The sequence below is a fragment of the Scardinius erythrophthalmus genome (genome assembly GCF_964197995.2).
Source record: "Scardinius erythrophthalmus genome assembly, chromosome: 6".
Lineage (NCBI taxonomy): Eukaryota > Metazoa > Chordata > Actinopteri > Cypriniformes > Leuciscidae > Scardinius > Scardinius erythrophthalmus.
Window position 1 is genome coordinate 47119289 of NC_138226.1, and position 20561 is coordinate 47139849.

Consider the following 20561-nt stretch of genomic DNA (forward strand, 5'->3'; position numbering starts at 1 on the left):
GGCTTCGGCCTCTCACTGGAGATTGGCGACTCCATCCCCAGACGGTTCAGCTGATTTGGGATCAGTTCGGGGACGCACAGGTAGACCTGTTTGCCTCCCACGACTCGTCCCACTGCGACCTGTATTATTCCCTGACCGAGGGCACGCTCGGCACGGATGCACTGGCGCACAGCTGGCCGCGGGGCCTCCGCAAGTATGCGTTTCCCCCAGTGAGCCTTCTTGCGCAGACCTTGCGCAAGATCAGGGAGGACGAGGAGCAGGTAATTTTGGTTGCCCCATATTAGCCCAACCGCACCTGGTTCTCAGAAATAGTACTCCTCGCGACAGCACCTCCCTGGCCAATTCCTCTGAGGAAGGACCTGCTTTCTCAGGGACGGGGCACCTTATGGCACCCTCGTCCCGATCTTTGGAACCTCCACGTGTGGCTCCTGGACGGGATGAGGCAGGTTTGAGTACCCTACCACCAGCGTTGGTGGCTACCATCACTTCCGCTAGAGCATTGTTCACGAGACATGCCAATGCGTTGAAGTGGAACCTCTTCGTCAACTGGTGTTCTTCTAAAAATCTAGAACCCACGAAATGCCCCATCAGTGTCGTGCTTTCCTTCCTGCAAGAAGGGTTGGAGCGAAGGCTGTCTCCCTCCACCCTGAAAGTGTATGTTGCCGCCATTGCCGCAAATCACGACGCAGTTGATGGTAAGTCCTTAGGAAAGCACGACCTGATCGTCAGGTTCCTGAGGGGAGCCAGGAGACTGAATCCTCCTCGTCCTCCCCTCGTACCCTCTTGGGACCTCGCAGTGGTTTTAACTGCCCTGCAGAGTGCTCCCTTTGAGCCTCTGCAATCAGTGGAGCTTAAGTTCCTGTCAATGAAGACAGAGCTCCTGGTTGCATTGGCCTCCATCAAGAGGGTAGGGGACCTGCAGGCATTTTCGGTTGACGAAGCGTGCCTGGAATTCGGGCCGGCTAACTCTCACGTGATCCTGAGACCCCGGCCTGGATATGTGCCCGAGCGTTCCCACCACACCCTTTCGAGACCAGGTGGTGAACCTGCAAGCGCTGCCTTTGGAGGAGGCAGACCCAGCCTTGGCACTGCTCTGTCCACTACGCGCACTCCGTGCTTACGTAGACAGAACGCAGTGTTTCAGGACCTCAGACCAGCTCTTTGTCTGTCATGGTGGGAAGCTGAAGGGAAAGGCTCTCTCCAAGCAAAGGTTGTCTCACTGGATAGTGGACGCCATTGCTTTGGCATACCAGCAGCAAGGTCGACCATGCCCCCTTGGTGTGACGGCCCACTCCACCCGGAGTGTGGCATCCTCTTTGGCTCTAGCGCATAGCACCTCGCTAACAGACATCTGCAGAGCTGCAGGCTGGGCGACACCTAACACATTTGCGAGATTCTATAATCTCCGAGTGGAGCCAGTTTCTTCTCATGTACTCGTTTCAACTAGCCTGTAAGAGATTCTGCTCAGGTGTCTTCGCTTGCTCGCCATTCCTCTCCACGGACGGGATACGTGCGATATTCTCCTCAGGTGAGCCTGATAAGCCCTGAGTCTCCTCCAGCACTGACGACGTCAACGCCAGAGTTATGCCACCGGCAGCTTTCGCGCTTGGCTAGGTGCCTCCATGTGCATGGTTCCCCTCCGGGCGACCCCCACATGTGTATTCCACTGTAAGCCTCTTTGAGCATGTGTCTTTCCCTTGGCAAGCCACCTTGCCACCCCTGGGGTTGAAATATTCCACCTGCGGCTGGACACCCCAGTGTTATTCCGTATGCAGCCCTTCGGGGTCATATGTGTATTCCAAGTCCCCCCCTTCGGGTTGGGCATGATTGCATATTTCCACTGGATATGCTTCCCAGTGTACCTTGGTATTCCTGTGTTAAGTAGGACTCCTTCGTCCGTGCTAGTCTCACGACAGGGAGCTCAGACTTACGCAGGGCACTGGAAGACAGTCGAGAGGTGGCGTGATTACACTGGGAACCCCATTCGTCGTCATCCGACATAACTCGGAGTGACAACGAAAGGGAACGTCTCGGTTACGGATGTAACCCTCGCTCCCTGAGTGGGGAACGGAGACGTTACGTCTCCCTGCCACTTCCGCTGTACCGCTGGAACGCCTGAGTTCAGTCTCGGCTCCTCAGCGAAGACATATCTGCATGTTGCCAGCGCACTTCCTTATATACCCCCAGGGTGGGGCGGAGTTAAGCTATGCAAATTCCGCAGACCCATGGCATTTCATTGCCATTGGCTCGTTTTATATACTCGAATATGATAGGATTTCTAAGCGAAACCCCATTCGTCGTCATCCGACGTAACGTCTCCGTTCCCTACTCAGGGAACGAGGGTTACATCCGTAACCGAGACGTTTCTGTATGTAATAATTACTAGCTTTTCCCTTCTCTCTATATTTCATTTCATTTCATTTCATTTCATTCTGATCACGCTATGTTTTATGTTTTGGTTCGGTTAAATGTTTGTTTGTTTATTGTTTGCATTTTTATGTACGTTTATATTTGTAGCTCATATAATCTCTAGTCTTACATTTATTAAAATCCATGAAATACTTTTCACTGTCTCTGTGTTTGAAAGCCCACCTTATAAGTCAATGAAACTAAAAGATCAAATTATAAGCTACAAAGCTCGATATTGTAGACTACATTGAGTAGTTCTTCATTCATATACTCAGAAAGTTTGATGTCCGTGGCCAGAAGATAAAACTTTCTTGGAGTTTGTAAAGGGATACCCCTTCTTAACTGTGATAATCTCACATTTATTCGCTGGACGAATGACTGATGACCAAACCAGTGACAGAACAAGGTAATCTCGACAATTGATAAAATAAATGTACATGCGATTTCTGAATTATTATGACCATGAGTTATAATTATTAATATTTCCAAAATTCCCTATATCCTTGAGCTAATTCACATTTACCCAGAGTCGTATATGCTGCAGAATTTATAGACAAAACAGGTTAAATATGACTTTTTGGAGGGCTTTTATTTTGGAATCAGACAGTCCTGACATTGTGTGAGTGATTTCTACTATCATTGTACTTTCAATCTGAAGTGAAATTGATGTGCGGAAACAGAGAGTTTCCTTTTATATAACTATATACTTTTCGTGAATGTGCAAAAAGGCAAAGAAATACACATTCTCTCATATGTACATATGCACATCCATATCCATATTTACACAAGGCACACATAAGAGATAATGAGACAAAACAAAATTTGAGTTTAGCAGGGAATATTATATCAGCTTCAAGATCACCGCTTACTCAACCATAATCTGAACATGTTATAAATTTAATAAAGAGAAATTAAGAGCTCAAAGCTCAAAGCATTATGGGTAGAATCTCTCTACAATCTATTCTGATTCATCAACACAGTTTCACTGATGATCCAGTACCAACATTAAACCCAGGATAGAGTGGTTGAGTGAATGTGGTCTGGACTGTGTGGATGAGGCTCATCGTGTCAGAGACGCTGTAGAAGGACAGAGTTCCTGCACTGTGATCTACATACACTCCTGTTCTACTGTGATCCACACACACTCCTGTTCTACTGTGATCCACACACACTCCTGTTCTCCTGTGATCCACACACACTCCTGTTCTACTGCTGATGGGCTTTACAGGGAGTTTAGTCTCTATGTTATTGTGTCTGAATGAGTAACTGGAGGAAGAGCAGATCAAACTCCAGGACTGATCATTCGATCCAAAGAAACACTCATTACCCCATCCCTTCCTGCTGAGGCTCTTATATGAGACTGATACACACACACCATATTCTCCACTCCACTCAATCTCCCAGTAACAGCATCCACACACACTCTCTCTACATAACACCTGACGATACACATCAAATCTGTCTGGATGATCAGGATGTGACTGAATCTGGGGGAAATTGCCAGTAATCACTCTGTTCCTCTCAGACAGACGGAGGTATTTATTCACTGTGTTCAGATCCAGAGTGAGCTGATGGGAATCTGATGGAGATAAAACACATCAGAATCAGGAATTATGAATCTGTCTGATCTTTTAATGTATCTGAACTCTTCATGTTCAATATATCATCAGTGTCTCAGTGCAGTTTGCCAGATTTCCTGAGCAAATCATCATTTACATGATCAACTCTAAAACTCTTCTGTCATGTTTTCTTTCACTTCTCCAGAAAGAACATGAACACACTCAGTGAGTTTTTCTGCTTGTTTTCTCAGTGACTTACATTGTAGGAAGTCGTTCCTGGTCCTGGGAACAATGTTGGAGAAAGTGACTGTGGAAATCAACAGACATGAAGAGTGTGATTATCATGTCAAGAGAAAATGATCCCTGCATCCGTTCCTAAGACATTTCTAATATGATCTTCTACATGATCTGAGATGATGGAGGATCATTTCTGAGAGCAGAATCTCCAGGACTTTACCTCTGTCAGAGATCTTCTTCTCTTTGCAGAAATCCTCCAGTTTGACTCTCAGCTGACGGACAGATTCTCTCACGCCATCAAAAGAGGAGAGAGAACTGAAGGGATTGTCATTTACGTCTGTAGATTCAGGAGGAGCTGAGAGAGACTGGAAACTCTAGAGAAAACAGAAATCAAAGCTCATCACCTCCACACTTCATCAATAACCTGCTCTACTGTCAGATTTGTGCGGCTCTTGTTGATCTTTAGTAACTCTCCTCAATCCAGCACTTTCACAGCATCAGCTTCATTCTTCTCATATTCATTATGTGACATTAGAGACACAAGTTCTAGTGAAGGTGAAGAAATGATGCTGCTGTATTAAAGGAAATACTATAACATTTTTCATTTTATTTTATTCGTTGTCCATTTATTTTTCGTTGAATACATCGTGTGTCTAGAGATTGGCTTTATCTAAAAACACACTGAATTAATTTTGACATGGAGTGAATTACAGAGCGAGGTTTTTTATTAGTGATCGGGCGGCGAGTGATGAGGAGAGAGAAATGATCAACTAGAAATCTTTATAGAAAATAAACTGAACAATCAATTTACGATAAATGAGTTTAGATTTGGATACTGTGAACTGGAACCTGTCAAACTTTCATTGCTAACAAACTACGCTGAACCACCGAACGCTAAAGTTGTTCCTACAACCAATATGAGAACAGAAAAAAAAAAAGAATGTACATCAGTTGGGAATCATTTCAATGTTAAGAAACTTATTCACATAATTTATAAAAGTTCCATATCAATGCTTAGAAACGTTTCTATTTAAGTTTTGAGTGTGTAAGTTTTGGGAAGGAACAAAATGTTCAGAAACGGCCCTGGTCTCATTGTAGACTCGAGTAGATTCACTCAGGAAAAGCAGTTCAAAATCTACGAGCAGATTGAACATTATTTATAACTCTTGAGCAGTTAATGACACTGAAATGAAGGACTCTTAGGACATGATCCCAAGGTCAGGTTTTGTGTGGTTTCAGTATGTTGAAGCATTGCTAATATACAGACTTCATGTTTAGGGTCTTCATGGTCAAATTCATAAACATGTTAAAGGCAAACAATTAATACTGTCAATTCTGTCAAGTTTGAAGACTATCTGATCCAACTTTGATGAGCATTACTCAAATTGCTACCATCAAGTTCACTGATTTCACCATTATATAAGAAATCAGAAGGAAAAATGAGGTAAAAAAGTTGAACTGTGAGTGAAGATGATCAGATGAGAGTCTGACTGATGATTACATAATAACCGAACACACAGATCAACACTTCAGTCAGCGGCTCATTCTGCTCTCATGAAATGTTTCTCTGAGAGTCTCTTGCTCAAGTCCACTATGATCCTGTTCTTCTGGATCTCTGTTACCTGCAGGAAATGTATGTGATCCTGTGTGTGTGAAAGCTGCTCCAGCTCAGCGTCTCTCCTCCTCAGATCATTGATCTCCTGCTCCAGTCGCTCCAGTCGTTCTTCAGCTCGACTCACTGCAGTCTTTTCCTGATCTCTGATCCGCTGTGTCGCCTCAGAGCGGCTTCTCCTAATGGAGCAGATGAGCTCAGTGAAGATCCTCTCACTGTTCTTCACTGCTGTGTGTGCAGAGCGCTGTTAGGACACACATCACAATCACACAGTGAGCTTCAGTGAGTCCTGACTGAGACTTCTCAAACTTCTCTTCTTCTCCAGACTCACCTTATGAGCCTCTACAGCCTCTCTCAGCTGCTGAAGATCTTTCTCTCTCTGCTGGATCCTCTGCTGGAACGACCTCTGCGTCTCCTTCAGCTGCTTCTGCAGCACAAACCAATAACACAGATGGCACTTTATACTGGCACTATATCATCATGTGAAGAGTTGAATCCAGTAACAGTAGAATTAATAACCAATGGCTGGAGGTTTAAACTCCTGAAGGGATGATTGATCAGTTTTACCACTAGGGGTGTGATGAGACACTTATCTCACGAGACGAGACACGAGATTGGGTTTATGGGACGAGACGAGATTTTTGACAATACGAGACAAGACGAGACAATATTTTATAGAAATCCTCAATGACAAAATTCATGAATGGAAAATTAGACTGCAGGTTCATTTTGAAATGTTTTAACTAATAATCTTGTAATGAATTTCATTTCAGTTCTACTTTATGAGTATGAATTCAACTGCCACAAATGCCACAAACTCAACTGACTGTCTTTTCTCCTGTATGATTTCACATGAGTCTCTTCAGACTCTTACTGTACATTAAATATGAGCTTCCAGAACTTCTGATTGAGGCTGTGTGTGAAAACAGAGTCCAGAACTAAGAGGTGGTTACAACTACACAGTCCAGAGACAGGTTATTGTAAGCAGCCTAATTTGTGTGCGTCAGGGAGCTCGTGTTTTACTTTCACTTTCAAATTCCTGATCGTGCATACTCTGTGTAAAGGGAGCAGTGGTGCTGAGTGCGCGTTCTACAAGATAATACATTTATCAGATGCTTAGGTTCTGTTGCGCAACAAATCCTCCGCCATTGTCATGCGATCAGTGAACTGTGCAACTCGTGCTGGATGAGCAGAGCAGTCGTTTACAATGGTTTTTATTTTTAAAAACAGCAAAACGACAGTGGAGGCTGTGCGGCGGTGGGCACCGTAATGTAGTGAATGTAGCAGTGGCGATATCGTGAGACAGATTTTCACTCGACGAGAAATTTTGTCAAATTGTAGTCTCGCGAGATCTCATGGCATTACATCTCATCACACCCCTAGTTACCACCATTGTACATGAGTTTAAGGCGAGACACTACAGGTGAATAGGGTAAAATAGGGTGAATAGGGTAAAATTTTTAACTAGCAGATATCACCATGAAACTTTCCCAGTTGATTACCTACATTAAGATGAGAAAAACATGTATTACAAGTTTTCTATAATTTAATGTTTAAATATGCAAATTAGGCAATATCTAATTAAATATGCGATAATTTGCATATTATCTGAGTATTGGATAAAGCCAGGTTAAAAATATTTTTTTCATTGTGTTCACATATTAGATGGGAAAAAATTACAGAGGGATTTATGGATATCTACTTTTGTTATCCTGTAAATCAGAAAATACTGTCAATAGCCTTAAAAAAAATATTTTCACCATGTTTTTTGGAATAAAATGTTATATAAATCAGGCTAGTATATTTACAGGAATAATATATTTACAAATCCCTCTGTACAGGCGCGCTGGAAGCTGTTTCATGGAGGGGGGGCTGGGGGCTGGGGGCTGGGTTGGAAAATATGTGCCGTCATTATGTTGTGGCCAACGACAAGACATGAAATTTCTCTGTACTGTATATGTGTTGTAGCCATTAAAGAAAACATTTAGTTTCATATTTATGTTTAAATATAAAAGGCTAATGTTATTTTTTAATTTAATCAATGTTGATTATGAAAGTGAGCATATGCAGCATGAGAAAGATAAAGATACATCATGAGATGTGCAATATATCTGGAGACATGGAGTGGGTAAGACATGATTATTACCACTTTATTGAGTTTTGTTTTGTAGAAAGACTATTTTTAAAAGATTTTTGTTTTGTATAAATTGTATCTTAATTTTGATCAATGTTTTAAATGTTTTCAAGGCTATTTAATAAATAAAACGCAAATATATAGGCTAGCAGACAATGAAATAAGGCGCCGACACGATCACTTGCATTGCACGTGAACTGGAGGGCGCCGAAACTCAGCTTGTGCATCACAGATTTTAGAAATATAGGCTATCTATTATAGAAAGCTTGAAAAGTCTACTTTTAAACGAAAATATTCAAAACGAAAAGAAATAGGCTATTCTCAGATTATATAATCCATATGGAATGTGTATTTCACATGCATTTCTCTCTGGCGTTCATGGCGAGTCTGCATCGCCAACTCCATCTTTGCAGCATCACAGAAAACACCAGTTTATTAATAAACAATTAAATGTGTCCTTGCTATTTTTGACACATTCATAATTTTGCCGGTTCTTTGTGGCAATCTTTATGCGTGTGGCCGTGCGCTTGAGTGCGGCTATATTATGTACAGGCTACACGCTCATTATCCTGTATATAGACTATTTAAGTAATACAATTAATATAAAGGGGCGATTTGTACACTAATGGCTTAAATGAACAACTACTAGTCGACTAGAAAAAAAACTTTAGTCGGAGGCAGCCCTTATTCCACGTATTTTTGAACCAGGTTGAGCGAGCGACCCTGAGCGGAATGAGCGAGCGAGCGGAATATTCAGAAATGCGCTCTCCGCTCACGTGCTCTGAACGTAACAAAGCATGACAAATTAAAACTTTATTTCATTTTCTCCGTAGCTTGAACACTCACTTCATTAGGCATACAAGAGTTAGTTAACGTTGTCCATTTGTTTATTTTTATTTCACGTTTTTAAAGTACAATATTATGTTAAGTTCACATCCCCCCACTTGGGGGTGCTGATGCTATGACGAGGGGGCTGTAGCCCCCGCAGCACCCCCCTTCCCGCGCTACTGCCTCTGTAAATGTCTTCATAATATAACTAGGTACAAGACTGGAGAGTTTGGTGTATATCGGTGCTACTGAAGTGGAGATTTCGGACTTGGAGAATGAGAGAAAAGTCATTTTGAGAAAACGGGCTTTAAAGATTTATCATCAGCCAACGAGATTGTGCATTCAGCCCTTTTACTTTCACGATTGGTTGCTGATAAAAAGGAAATGACAATATTTGGATCCGACAGGATTGTACAGGAGAGAGAGAGCTTCCTAACGGTGCATGTGATGACAGGGTGCCGGCAGCGATCGCGGAGCAGCGTGTTGATTAAGAACGCCAACTTTTGTTGAATTTATGTGAAATCTCCAGACGCAAACAGACAAAGTGTAATAAAATAAAGACCTAAATGTATTTTTTGGACTTTTTTTCACCACAAGTCTGAAAGAAGACATGTTATTGAAGACAAATATCCAAAAATATCAAAATTGACCAGAAAAAAAAAAAACGCTGTTTTTGCCTGCCGTGTCTTGCCTTAAATGAGGCATAAGGCCTGCTTCACAATGCAAGCATCAGTATCATAAAAGTGAAACGGACACAAATGTAAAGCTTCACAATGACAGTGTTTCGGCTGAATAAAAGTGCGGATCCACTTTTGCACACGATTGAAGCGTGGTGTCGCAACGCCTCCCCTCATTTGTACGTTGATGGGCGTTCCTCAAGTTTACTGCTATGGGGAGCTATATATTCCACTATTTGAGCCAGCGGGGAATGTTGTGGTGTTTTAAAATATAGACTGTTAAAATAAGATGGACAACGCCCCTTCGCTCTCTTCCATTGGTGAGAAGTGAAGCCGCCAGTGTCCCAATTTGGCGATGACATCTCGGGACTGCGCAGTAGCATTCTCGGAACCAGAGTCTGCGCAGTAGTGATCTCAGGACCGGAGTCTGCGCAGTAGCGATCTCGGGACCGGATCTGCACAGTAGCGATCTCGGGACCGGAGTCTGCGCAGTAGTGATCACAGGACCGGATCTGCACAGTAGCGATCTCGGGACCGGAGTCTGTGCAGTAGTGATCTCAGGACCGGATCTGCACAGTAGTGATCTCAGGACCGGATCTGCACAATAGTGATCTCAGGACTGGATCTGCACAGTAGCGATCTCGGGACTGGAGTCTGCGCAGTAGTGATCTCAGGACCGGATCTGCACAGTTGCGATCTCGGGAGCAGGTCTGCACAGTAGCTATCTCGGGAATATCAAAATAAAATATTCCATATCAAAATATGGAAATGCTAACATATCTTTTTGGTAACACTTTATAACCATAAAGTAGGGCCTCCATGTCCATTTTGCTTGGGGCCCCCAAATTCCTTCAAACGGCCCTGGATCTGCACAGTAGCGATCTAGGGACCAGGTCTGCTCAGTAGCGATCTTGGGACCGGATCTGCGCAGTAGTGATCTCAGGACCAGATCTGCACAGTAGCGATCTCAGGACCAGATCTGCACAGTAGCGATCTCGGGACCAGGTCTGCGCAGTAGCGATCTCGGGACCAGAGTCTGCTCAGTAGCGATCCTGGGACCGGATCTGCGCAGTAGTGATCTCGGGACTTGAGTCTGCGGAGTAGCGATCTCAGGACCAGGTCTGCTCAGTAGCGATCTCAGGACCGGATCTGCGCAGTAGCGATGTCGGGACCAGGTCTGCTCAGTAGCGATCTTGGGACCGGAGTCTGCGCAGTAGTGATCTCGGGACCAGAGTCTGCTCAGTAGCGATCTCGGGATCAGGTCTGCTCAGTAGAGCGATCTCAGGACCGGATCTGCTCAGTAGCGACCTCGGGGCCAGGTCTGCTCAGTAGCGATCTCGGGACCTGAGTCTGCGCAGTAGCGATCTCGGGACCTGAGTCTGCACAGTAGCGATCTCGGGACCGTAGTCTGCTCAGTAACGATCTCTGTACTGTAGTCTGCGCAGTAGCGATCTCGGGACTGGAGTCTGCGCAGTAGCGATCTCGGGACCTGAGTCTGCGCAGTAGCGATCTCGGGACCTCAGTCTGCGCAGTAGCGATCTCGGGACCTGAGTCTGCGCAGTAGCGATCTCGGGACCAGATCTGCACAGTAGCGATCTCGGGACTTGAGTCTGCGCAGTAGCGGTCTCGGGACCAGGTCTGCTCAGTAGCGATCTCAGGACCGGATCTGCTCAGTAGCGATCTCGGGACCAGGTCTGCTCAGTAACGATCTTGGGACCGGAGTCTGCGCAGTAGCGTTCTCGGGAGCAGATCTGCGCAGTAGCGATCTCGGGACCAGTTCTGCTCAGTAGCGATCTCAGGACCGGATCTGCGCAGTAGCGATCTCGGGACCAGGTCTGCTCAGTAGCGATCTTGGGACTGGAGTCTGCGCAGTAGCGATCTTGGGACTGGAGTCTGCGCAGTAGCGATCTCGGGACCGTAGTCTGCTCAGTAGCGATCTCGGGACAGTAGTCTGCTCCGTAGCGATCTCAGAACCAGATCTGCTCAGTAGCGATCTCGGGACCAGGTCTGCTCAGTAGAACGATCTCAGGACCGGATCTGCTCAGTAGCGATCTTGGGACCGGAGTCTGCGCAGTAGCGATCTCAGGACTAGGTCTGCTCAGTAGCGATCTCGGGACCGGAGTCTGTGCAGTAGCGATCTCGGGATCAGAGTCTGCTCAGTAGCGATCTTGGGACTGGATCTGCGCAGTAGTGATCTCAGGACCAGATCTGCACTGTAGCGATCTCGGGACTTGAGTCTGCGTAGTAGCGATCTCGGGACCAGGTCTGCTCAGTAGCGATCTCAGGACCGGATCTGCGCAGTAGTGATCTCGGGACCAGGTCTGCTCAGTAACGATCTCGGGACTGTAGTCTGCACAGTAACAATCTCGGGACTGGAGTCTGCGCAGTAGCGATCTCGGGACTGGAGTCTGCGCAGTAGCGATCTCGGGACCAGGTCTGCGCAGTAGCGATCTTGGGACCGTAGTCTGCGCAGTAACGATCTCAAGACCTGAGTCTGCTCAGTAGCGATCTCGGGACCGTAGTCTGCTCAGTAACGATCTCGGGACTGTAGTCTGCGCAGTAACGATCTCGGGACCTGAGTTTGCTCAGTAGCGACCTCGGACCGTAGTCTGCTCAGTAACGATCTCGGGACTGTAGTCTGCTCAGTAACGATCTCGGGACCTGAGTCTGCGCAGTAGCGATCTCGGGACCGGAGTCTGCGCAGTAACGATCTCGGTACTGTAGTCTGCGCAGTAGCGATCTCGAGACTGGAGTCTGCGCAGTAGCGATCTCGGGACCTGAGTCTGCGCAGTAGCGATCTCGGGACCTCAGTCTGCGCAGTATCGATCTCGGGACCTCAGTCTGTGCAGTAGCGATCTCGGGACCAGGTCTGCCAGTAGCGATCTCAGGACCGGATTTGCGCAGTAGCGATCTCGGGACCAGGTGTGCGCAGTAGCGATCTCAGGACCGGAGTCTGCTCAGTAGCGATCTCAGGACCGGAGTCTGCGCAGTAGCGATCTCAGGACCGGAGTCTGCGCAGTAGCGATCTCAGGACCGGAGTCTGCGCAGTAGCGATCTCGGGACCGGAGTCTGCGCAGTAGCGATCTCGGGACCGGAGTCTGCGCAGTAGCGATCTCGGGACCGGAGTCTGTGCAGTAGCGGTCTCAGGACCAGATCTGCGCAGTAGTGAACAGGAAGTAAAGGCACAAAATCAAGGTCCCGCCCTCACTCTCGCAGAATCAATCGCAAGCACACGCTCCTGCACTTTTTTAAATTAATTATAGAAATTTAGATATTAAATTTAAAGCTCCAATCTCCTCAGTCTTCCGAAGATCCCGAAAAAAAGACTGTTGGTGCTTCAGTGACTACTTCGCTCAGAGAACCTGTCAATCACAGCTGTCAATCATGTCGTCCCACCACCACAACTTATTTTAAAAGCAAACACTTGAACTTACATCAGCGTGATAAAACCTACAGTAAATGATGTGCCGTTAAATAACATGGGGAGGCAGGGTTTATGACCTATACTAGGACCAGTCACTGGAGGCGATCGAGATGCTTTGGCTTCACTTTTTAGGGTTTGTGCAGCACGCTTGTTTTAAAACATTTGGACCTGCGAGAGACTTCCCCCAGTCTCCATGTGCTCTACTTCTCTTGGATAGTCGTGTCGCATTCAACGGATTCATTTGCATAAAGATGGCCATTGGCCAGCTTTTTGACGCGCAGCATTTTTTCAAATGCAGCGCCGCCTTCCCGGGATGCTTTGCGGACGCGTTAAAGTCACTTGACGTCACCCATAGGAATAAAGTGGAGTGCGGTGTTCAAATGGACTCAAAATCAAACTCTGTATAGTTCAAATGGACTGAGTCAGATTTACTCTGTGTTCAAACTTACGTTATTCTTGACAGAGATATATGTAACCCTTTTCTCAATTAATTTAATGTAAAATTTCCCTAATAAAAAAAAAAACACTGGATTCCCGGCAGTTGAATGTTGAATTGGCCGGAGTTTTTTTTTCTCTTCTCAAATTAATAATAAGCGCACGGTGCCTCCACCGGGGAATAATAAAGCAAAATTAAATTTACTTATAATTTACTTCCCCAGAATTTTTAAATTCTTGTTAGTTTTTCCCAAATTAATTGAAAATAAATCAATACAGCAATTCCAAATAAGGGAAAAAGAATAACAATGATTTATTATTTAAACACCAATAAGAAACACTTTGTGTTGGGGAAAAAAAATAAAATAAAAATAAAATAACATCTGGTGTTTCAAATAGTAAAATATGAAATGGAAAATGTTTGTTTTGTTCAGTTGTATAAAAGTTTTTCACTCCTTACACCATTAGGTACTCAATAGCCTCAATCTCTCTCTGAGTATTCTAAATTATCACCCTCAAAAAAACAATACACTCTCCCTTCTTATTTTAAGTGAAAAAAATAAAATACACCAGATAATTATTGAAAACTCACAATTACTCCTTTGAATCGATTTACACACTTCACAGAATTAACTCCGTAACAACACAATAGATTAGTTTGGTCACAGTCTCTTATGGAAAAAAAACACACACTCTTTTGGCTAGCCGTTGGGGCCCAATCGTTGGTGCACTTTCAAGGGAAATGAATTCAAGTAAAACCCAGTACATCCAGAGAATTTGTCGAAACGATTTCACTTACATTACATCCAGGGAAATGACGAAGCAATGAAAAGTGATCACTTACAGCACGGGCCGCGAATATAACACTCACGCAGTCACGCAGCCTTGGAGCGGGGTGAAAGTCCAGTCCAACCGCAACGACAAAGCCGCTCGCGATTAATCTCGTCCCCCAGACACTATTACGAGTCGTCTGGAAGTGCTTCTTGTGCACTTGATGATTCAGTTACCGTCCTTGATGCAAATTTCTCTGTCACAATATCTCACAGTTAATGCACCAAGCAGATGACGCAACCCAACGGCAGAATGGGTTGAAATTATACTACAGTAAAATAAAAATAACACTTGAAAAAAAAAAAAACAATCGAGAAGATGAAAGTACTATCTGTCACTTTGGGCCTGTACTATAAGTAATGAAGTCTCCAAGAATGACGCTCACTTTCAGTAACACGAGGACATGTGCTGCAGTCTCTTCGCCATGTTGTCTCTATAACGTAACTTTACGCAACGTGCGTCCGTAAACTTTTAAACAATCTTAATGATGATTGGTCAACATTAATACACTTCAGTTCAACAGAACACCTCATCTGAGTAAAGACAAACAGTACAAATGATAAAGAAACAAAGAATGTTGGTAGGCTACATTTTGTTACATCACATTATCAAATAAACAAAAACAAAATATCAAAGTATATATTTTAATACTCAGAAATTTTCAAAATAAGGCGTATTTCTAAGGCATATTTTAAGGGGTCAGTACATATATTTTGTCAAACAACAAGTGAATATTTTCCATTATTTTATGTTGCTTCATGAAAGCCTGTTTTACAAAAGTTTGTGTTGATCAATGTTTTGTCACAGTGTTGGGTTTGTGTTGTAATATATCACACCACTTCCGTTCCCTGTGTTTCCGGTTTATGTTCTTGTTCCTTGTTTGTTTATTTTGTTATATTGGACTGCTAATATGGATTTTGACACCTGCATGGATGACGACGAATTGGATTGCCCTACAAATAAAAACGCTGTATTTGGATCCACCTGTTTCTCTCCCTTTCCTTGGTGTGTGGATCGTGACAGAAGGACTCCGTCACAGTATAGATCCAGCAGTATGGGGTTTCGTATCCTTCCCCCCAAGACGGAGAATGAGAGGAGGGGACGGGTCCAAAACTTAATGGACCTACGCCAGCAGGGCCAGCCGGTGGGATGTCTGGCCCAAAAGTTTTGGACCCTCTCTAGAGGGTTGGGGTACAATGACACGGCATTGAAGGAATTTTTCAATGTCTGTCTGGATGACCCATTGCCTGGGTGGGAGATAAAGGGGCTGGAGATCCTGGATTTTTGGGGATTTACCAGCTATCTTCAGCATCGGAGCCAGTGGGATACTCCAGTCCCGCCTCCGGTGGTCCCAGTTCCGGTGGTCCCAGTTCCGGTGGTCCCGAGTCTGGTGGTCCCGAAACGAAGGAGGAGAAGGAAGACTCCCTCCGTGACTGTCCCGGTGGTCCCAGTGCCGGTGGTCCCAAATCCGGTGGTCCCAGTTCAGGTGGTCCCGAGTCCGGTGGCTCATAACACTGAGACCATCCCGGAGGTGACTACCGTCCCTGAAGCACCACCCAGGCGTCTTGTTCTGCCTGCGCCGCCCAGGCGTCTTGCTCTGCCCGCACCACCTAGGCGTCTTGCTCTGCCCGCACCACCTAGGCTTCTTGCTCTGCCCGCGCCGCCCAGGCGTCTTGCTCTGCCCGCGCTGCCCAGGCGTCCTGCTCTGCCGGCCCCGCCCGAGCTGCTTGCACTGCCTGAGCCAACCCAGCGATCCATCACTTCTGCTACTCCAGAGACTGTTCACGTCACGTCTGCCGATCCAGAGACTGTTCACGTCACGGCCGCAGAGCCAGTGTCTTCAGACAAGATGGCCGACGCCGAGCCTGTTCACGTCGCGTCTGCCGAGCCTGTGTCTTCGGACAAGATGGCCGCCGCCGAGCCGGTGTCTGTTCCTGAGCCGGTGGTGTCTGTTCCTGAGCCGGTGATGTCTGTTCCAGTCCCTGAGCCGGTGGTGTCTGTTTCTGAGCCGGTGGTGTCTGTTCCAGAGTCGGTGGTGTCTGTTCCAGTTCCTGAGCCGGTGGTGTCTGTTCCAGAGTCGGTGGTGTCTGTTCCAGTCCCTGAGCCGGTGGTGTCTGTTCCTGAGCCGGTGGTGTCTGTTCCTGAGCCGGTGGTGTCTGTTCCAGAGTCGGTGGTGTCTGTTCCTGAGCCGGAGCCAGTGTCTGTTCCTGAGCCGGAGCCAGTGTCTGTTCCTGAGCCGGAGCCAGTGTCTGTTCCTGAGCCGGAGCCAGTGTCTGTTCCTGAGCCGGAGCCAGTGTCTGTTCCTGAGCCGGAGCCAGTGTCTGTTCCTGAGCCGGAGCCAGTGTCTGTTCCTGAGCCGGAGCCAGTGTCTGTTCCTGAGCCGGAGCCAGTGTCTGTTCCTGAGCCGGAGCCAGTGTCTGTTCCTGAGCCGGAGCCAGTGTCTGTTCCTGAGCCGGAGCCAGTGTCTGTTCCTGAGCCGGAGCCAGTGTCTGTTCCTGAGCCGGAGCCAGTGTCTGTTCCTGAGCCGTTGGTGCCAGTTCCAGTGCCCGAGCCGTTGGTGCCAGTTCCACCGCCCGAGCCGTTGGTGCCAGTTCCACCGCCCGAGCCGTTGGTGCCAGTTCCACCGCCCGAGCCGTTGGTGCCAGTTCCACCGCCCGAGCCGTTGGTGCCAGTTCCACCGCCCGAGGGGTCGTCTCTGCCGTGGGCGCCCGATGAACAGTCCGCTCCGCCCGATGAACAGTCCGCTCCGCCTTGGCCACCTGAAGGGTCGTCTCCGCCCTGGCCGCCCGAGGGAGAGTCTCCGCCCTGGCCGCCCGACGGAAAGTCTCCGCCCTGGCCGCCCGACGGAAAGTCTCCGCCCTGGCCGCCCGACGGAAAGTCTCCGCCCTGGCCGCCCGACGGAAAGTCTCCGCCCTGGCCGCCCGACGGAAAGTCTCCGCCCTGGCCGCCCCACGGAAAGTCTCCGCCCTGGCCGCCCCACGGAAAGTCTCCGCCCTGGCCGCCCGACGGAAAGTCTCCGCCCGAGGGAAAGTCTCCGCCCTGGCCGCCCGAGGGAAAGTCTCCGCCCTGGCCGCCCGAGGGAAAGTCTCCGCCCTGGCCGCCCGATGGGTCGTCTGCTTCGCCCTGGCCGCCCGATGGACTCTCTGCTTCACCCCGGTCGCCAGCTAAGTTGTCAGCCCCTGTTCCTGTTCCCCTCCATGGACCTGGCCCCCCATCCCTCCCCCTGATCCTCCACCATTCCACCTCCCGCCTGGACTCTTGTTTTGTTGTATTTGTCGTCTTGGAGCGTCTGGTAGCCGCTCCGTAGAGGGGGGGTTATGTCACAGTGTTGGGTTTGTGTTCCCCGGTTGACCACTAGATGTCCTCCTTCCCCACGGTGTCTGTCACAATTCTGAACTGCATTCCCCACAATCCTTGTCTGTACCTAACACTGTTTATTGCACTCAGCTGTTCCCCGTCATCATTGTTCCCAGCTGTTCCTTGTTTCATTGTTAGTTCTGTGTGTATATAACCCTGTCTGTTTTAGTATGTGTCACGGAGTCCTTGTATTATATCACGCCACTTCCGTTCCCTGTGTTTCCTGTTCCTGTTTATGTTCTTGTTTCTTGGATTGATTATTTGGATTTTGACCTCTGCCTGGACTGGATACGATTTTGGATTTGCCCAATAAAATATCTTTACTGCATTTGGATCTTCCCTTTTCCCTTTCCTTGGTGTGTGGATCGTGACATGTTTACAGTGTATTTTCACCATATTTTCTGTTAAGTTAATGTGAAGCACAAATACGGTCAGCAGTGAAAGTCCACTTACAGCTTCTGTTCACTTCTGTGACGTCTGCAGTGTGAATGATGTTTCCTGATCATATGGTGCCAATATAAATAGTGTCAACATTATTTCATCAGTGTGTAGTTTCATACCTGTTTCTCTGTCCTCTGTGCTGCAGCTGATACAGTGTCGTGGTTTTTATGATCGTCCATCAAACACAGTAAGCATATAAACTTCTGGTCAGTGCGACAGAAAACCTCAAGGAGTTTATCATGTGTTTGGCAGATCATCTCCTGCAGTCGTCCAGTGGCATCAGTCAAATTGTGTCTCTTTCCTTTAAACAAACTCTCATGTTGTTCAAGGTGACTTTGACAGTAAGAGATCAGACACAGCAGACAGGACTTGACAGCTTTGTGTTTTCTTCCAGTACAGACGTCACACTGCACATCTCCAGCTCCAGCGTAACAGTCAGCAGGAAGTTTAGTCTTCTTCAGTTTCTCCACCAGTTCAGCCAGTATGGTGTTTTTAGCTAAAGCAGGTCTTGGACTGAAGGTCTGTCTGCACTGAGGGCAGCTGTAGACTCTCATCTGATCCTCCTGATCCCAGCAGCCTGTAATACAGATCTTACAGTAACTGTGTCCACAGGGAATGGCCACTGGATCCTTCAGGAGATCCAGACACACTGGACACAGGAACTCATCCTGATCCACGGAAATTCTGGCTTCTGCCATTTTACAGCATGAGACACACAAACACACAACAGCTCAACTGCACTTCAGTTTCTCTTTCCCTGAACTCATGTGATTCCTTGTTCTGTGTTTGAGTGACGTGTGCAGAACAGTTTTATCAGGTCTATAAAGCACCATAAAGCCTCATTCCTGCTGAGTTCAGATTCTACAATAGTAAATGTTTAATGATTATTAGTTGACTGAGGTGTTTTCAGTTACAGTAGGAACTAAACTCCCAGCTAACAATTTATGGTTCCCAGAATGTTCTCAGAACGTTAGTTTTTGGTTGCAGGAACTTTCCCTTAAGGTTAGGTTTTGGTTCCCATGGAAAGTTTTCTTAATGTTCAGAGAACGTTAGTTTTTAGTTACATTGGAACCTTTAGGGAACGTCCCCTAACATTCTCTTAACGTTGCAACCTTTAGGTAACGATCCCCTAACGTTCTCTTAACGTTGCAACCTTTAGGTAACGTTCCCCTAACATTCTCTTTTTACATTCCCCTAACCTTTAAAAAAAACTTTACCAATTTTATTATTACTTAATTCAGTCTTGGTCATGCACAGACAGTTTAATTATATATTAGCAGGAATGAATGAGCAAACTTGATGGTATTTAAATATAATAATAATTTAATATACAATATAAAATTAACAATAAAAGGCTTAAAATAATACAAGAATCAGAATCAATTTTATACAGTTTTAATATACAACTATACAAATAAGACATAATATCAATACAAGTACAAATGGAGTGGGATGAAGAGTGCAAAGTAATAGTGCAAATGTATTGTGCAAGATGCATATTGGAATGATAAAGTATGTAATGTTTAGGTGAATGGCCAAATTGGCAAAAATACAATTGCTTTAACAAAAAAAAATACAAAAAATAAAAATAAAAAATAGAGCTGCATGGTTTTGAAGGCTCAGTCCTTCTCAGCTGGCCTAAAAAGAAATAAAACAAAAAGTTTGATGTCATACTGAGGGCGCTTTCACACTGGCAGTTTAGTGCGGACCGGGGAACGGTTCGCATGAAAAATCGCTAATGTGAACGCTGGCATCGGACCCGGGTGCGCACTAGAGTACCGAACCCGAGACTACCTGGAGGAGGTGGTCTGAGCTTGGTTGCTCCCGAACCGTGGTGTGGTTCGCGTTAATGTGCAAGCAACACGGACTCGGGTGCGCGCTTGTTCAGGAAGTATAGTATCCCGCGCATGCGTATCACTGTCGATATCATTGTTTCCTCACACAAGACAACCAAAATAAAATAATTTAAATCGCGTTCATGTTTGAATGCCTTCTGTTGATGCAAAAGACTATGCGCGCTAACCGTTACCATAGTAAACATAAACGCTTGAAGATACGCATATTAAAAAAAAACATAGCGAATGCTTGAAGAAATCAGACCAATCTTAAAGGCTATCACAGTCATGTTTTATTTTTTAAATGAGTGGCAGGGGAACGTTGTGGGACACTGAAGAGGTGAGGTGCCTCATTCAAATTCATACAAATCTCATTCAAAAAACATTCCTCATTCAAAAAAATCTTCTACGAGCAGCAGAAACACGGCGTCCCCTGGATATGTGCTGAATTACACCATGTAATGCACATAAACGTAGTTGTCTCTCACTATGTTGTGCATAATAGCACCAAAAAAACCTGACAAATTACAGCTATGCTCAGTCGAGTTGTATTCTCCATGCGTTTTCCGTGTGCGTTTGCGATGACGTAAGATCACTGCAAACGCACCTGGGTTCGATACAACTAATTGAGTGTGAAACCAGACCAACGCTGCGGGGGGCGCCGGGAACTAGCGCACTCGGGTTCGGACCGCAGCAAACGAACCCAGTGGAAAAACGCCCTAAGAATGAACACATTGACAAAAACAAGACAAATTGCCTTACTAACAACCCTGTTTTTTTTT

General features: G+C 46.1%; 1 protein-coding gene across 1 annotated transcript; it reads right to left on the reverse strand.

The window, feature by feature from the left end:
• Positions 1–3380: 3380 nt before the first annotated feature.
• Positions 3381–18642, reverse strand: LOC308691869 (tripartite motif-containing protein 16-like; the record flags this gene model as incomplete). The annotated part of the gene is made up of 7 exons (XM_081367430.1): positions 3381–3534; positions 3607–3988; positions 4228–4275; positions 4426–4579; positions 5828–6061; positions 6149–6244; positions 18064–18642. 7 exons carry the CDS (start codon positions 18640–18642, stop codon positions 3381–3383), a joined length of 1647 nt encoding a protein of 548 aa, XP_081223556.1.
• Positions 18643–20561: the final 1919 nt, after the last annotated feature.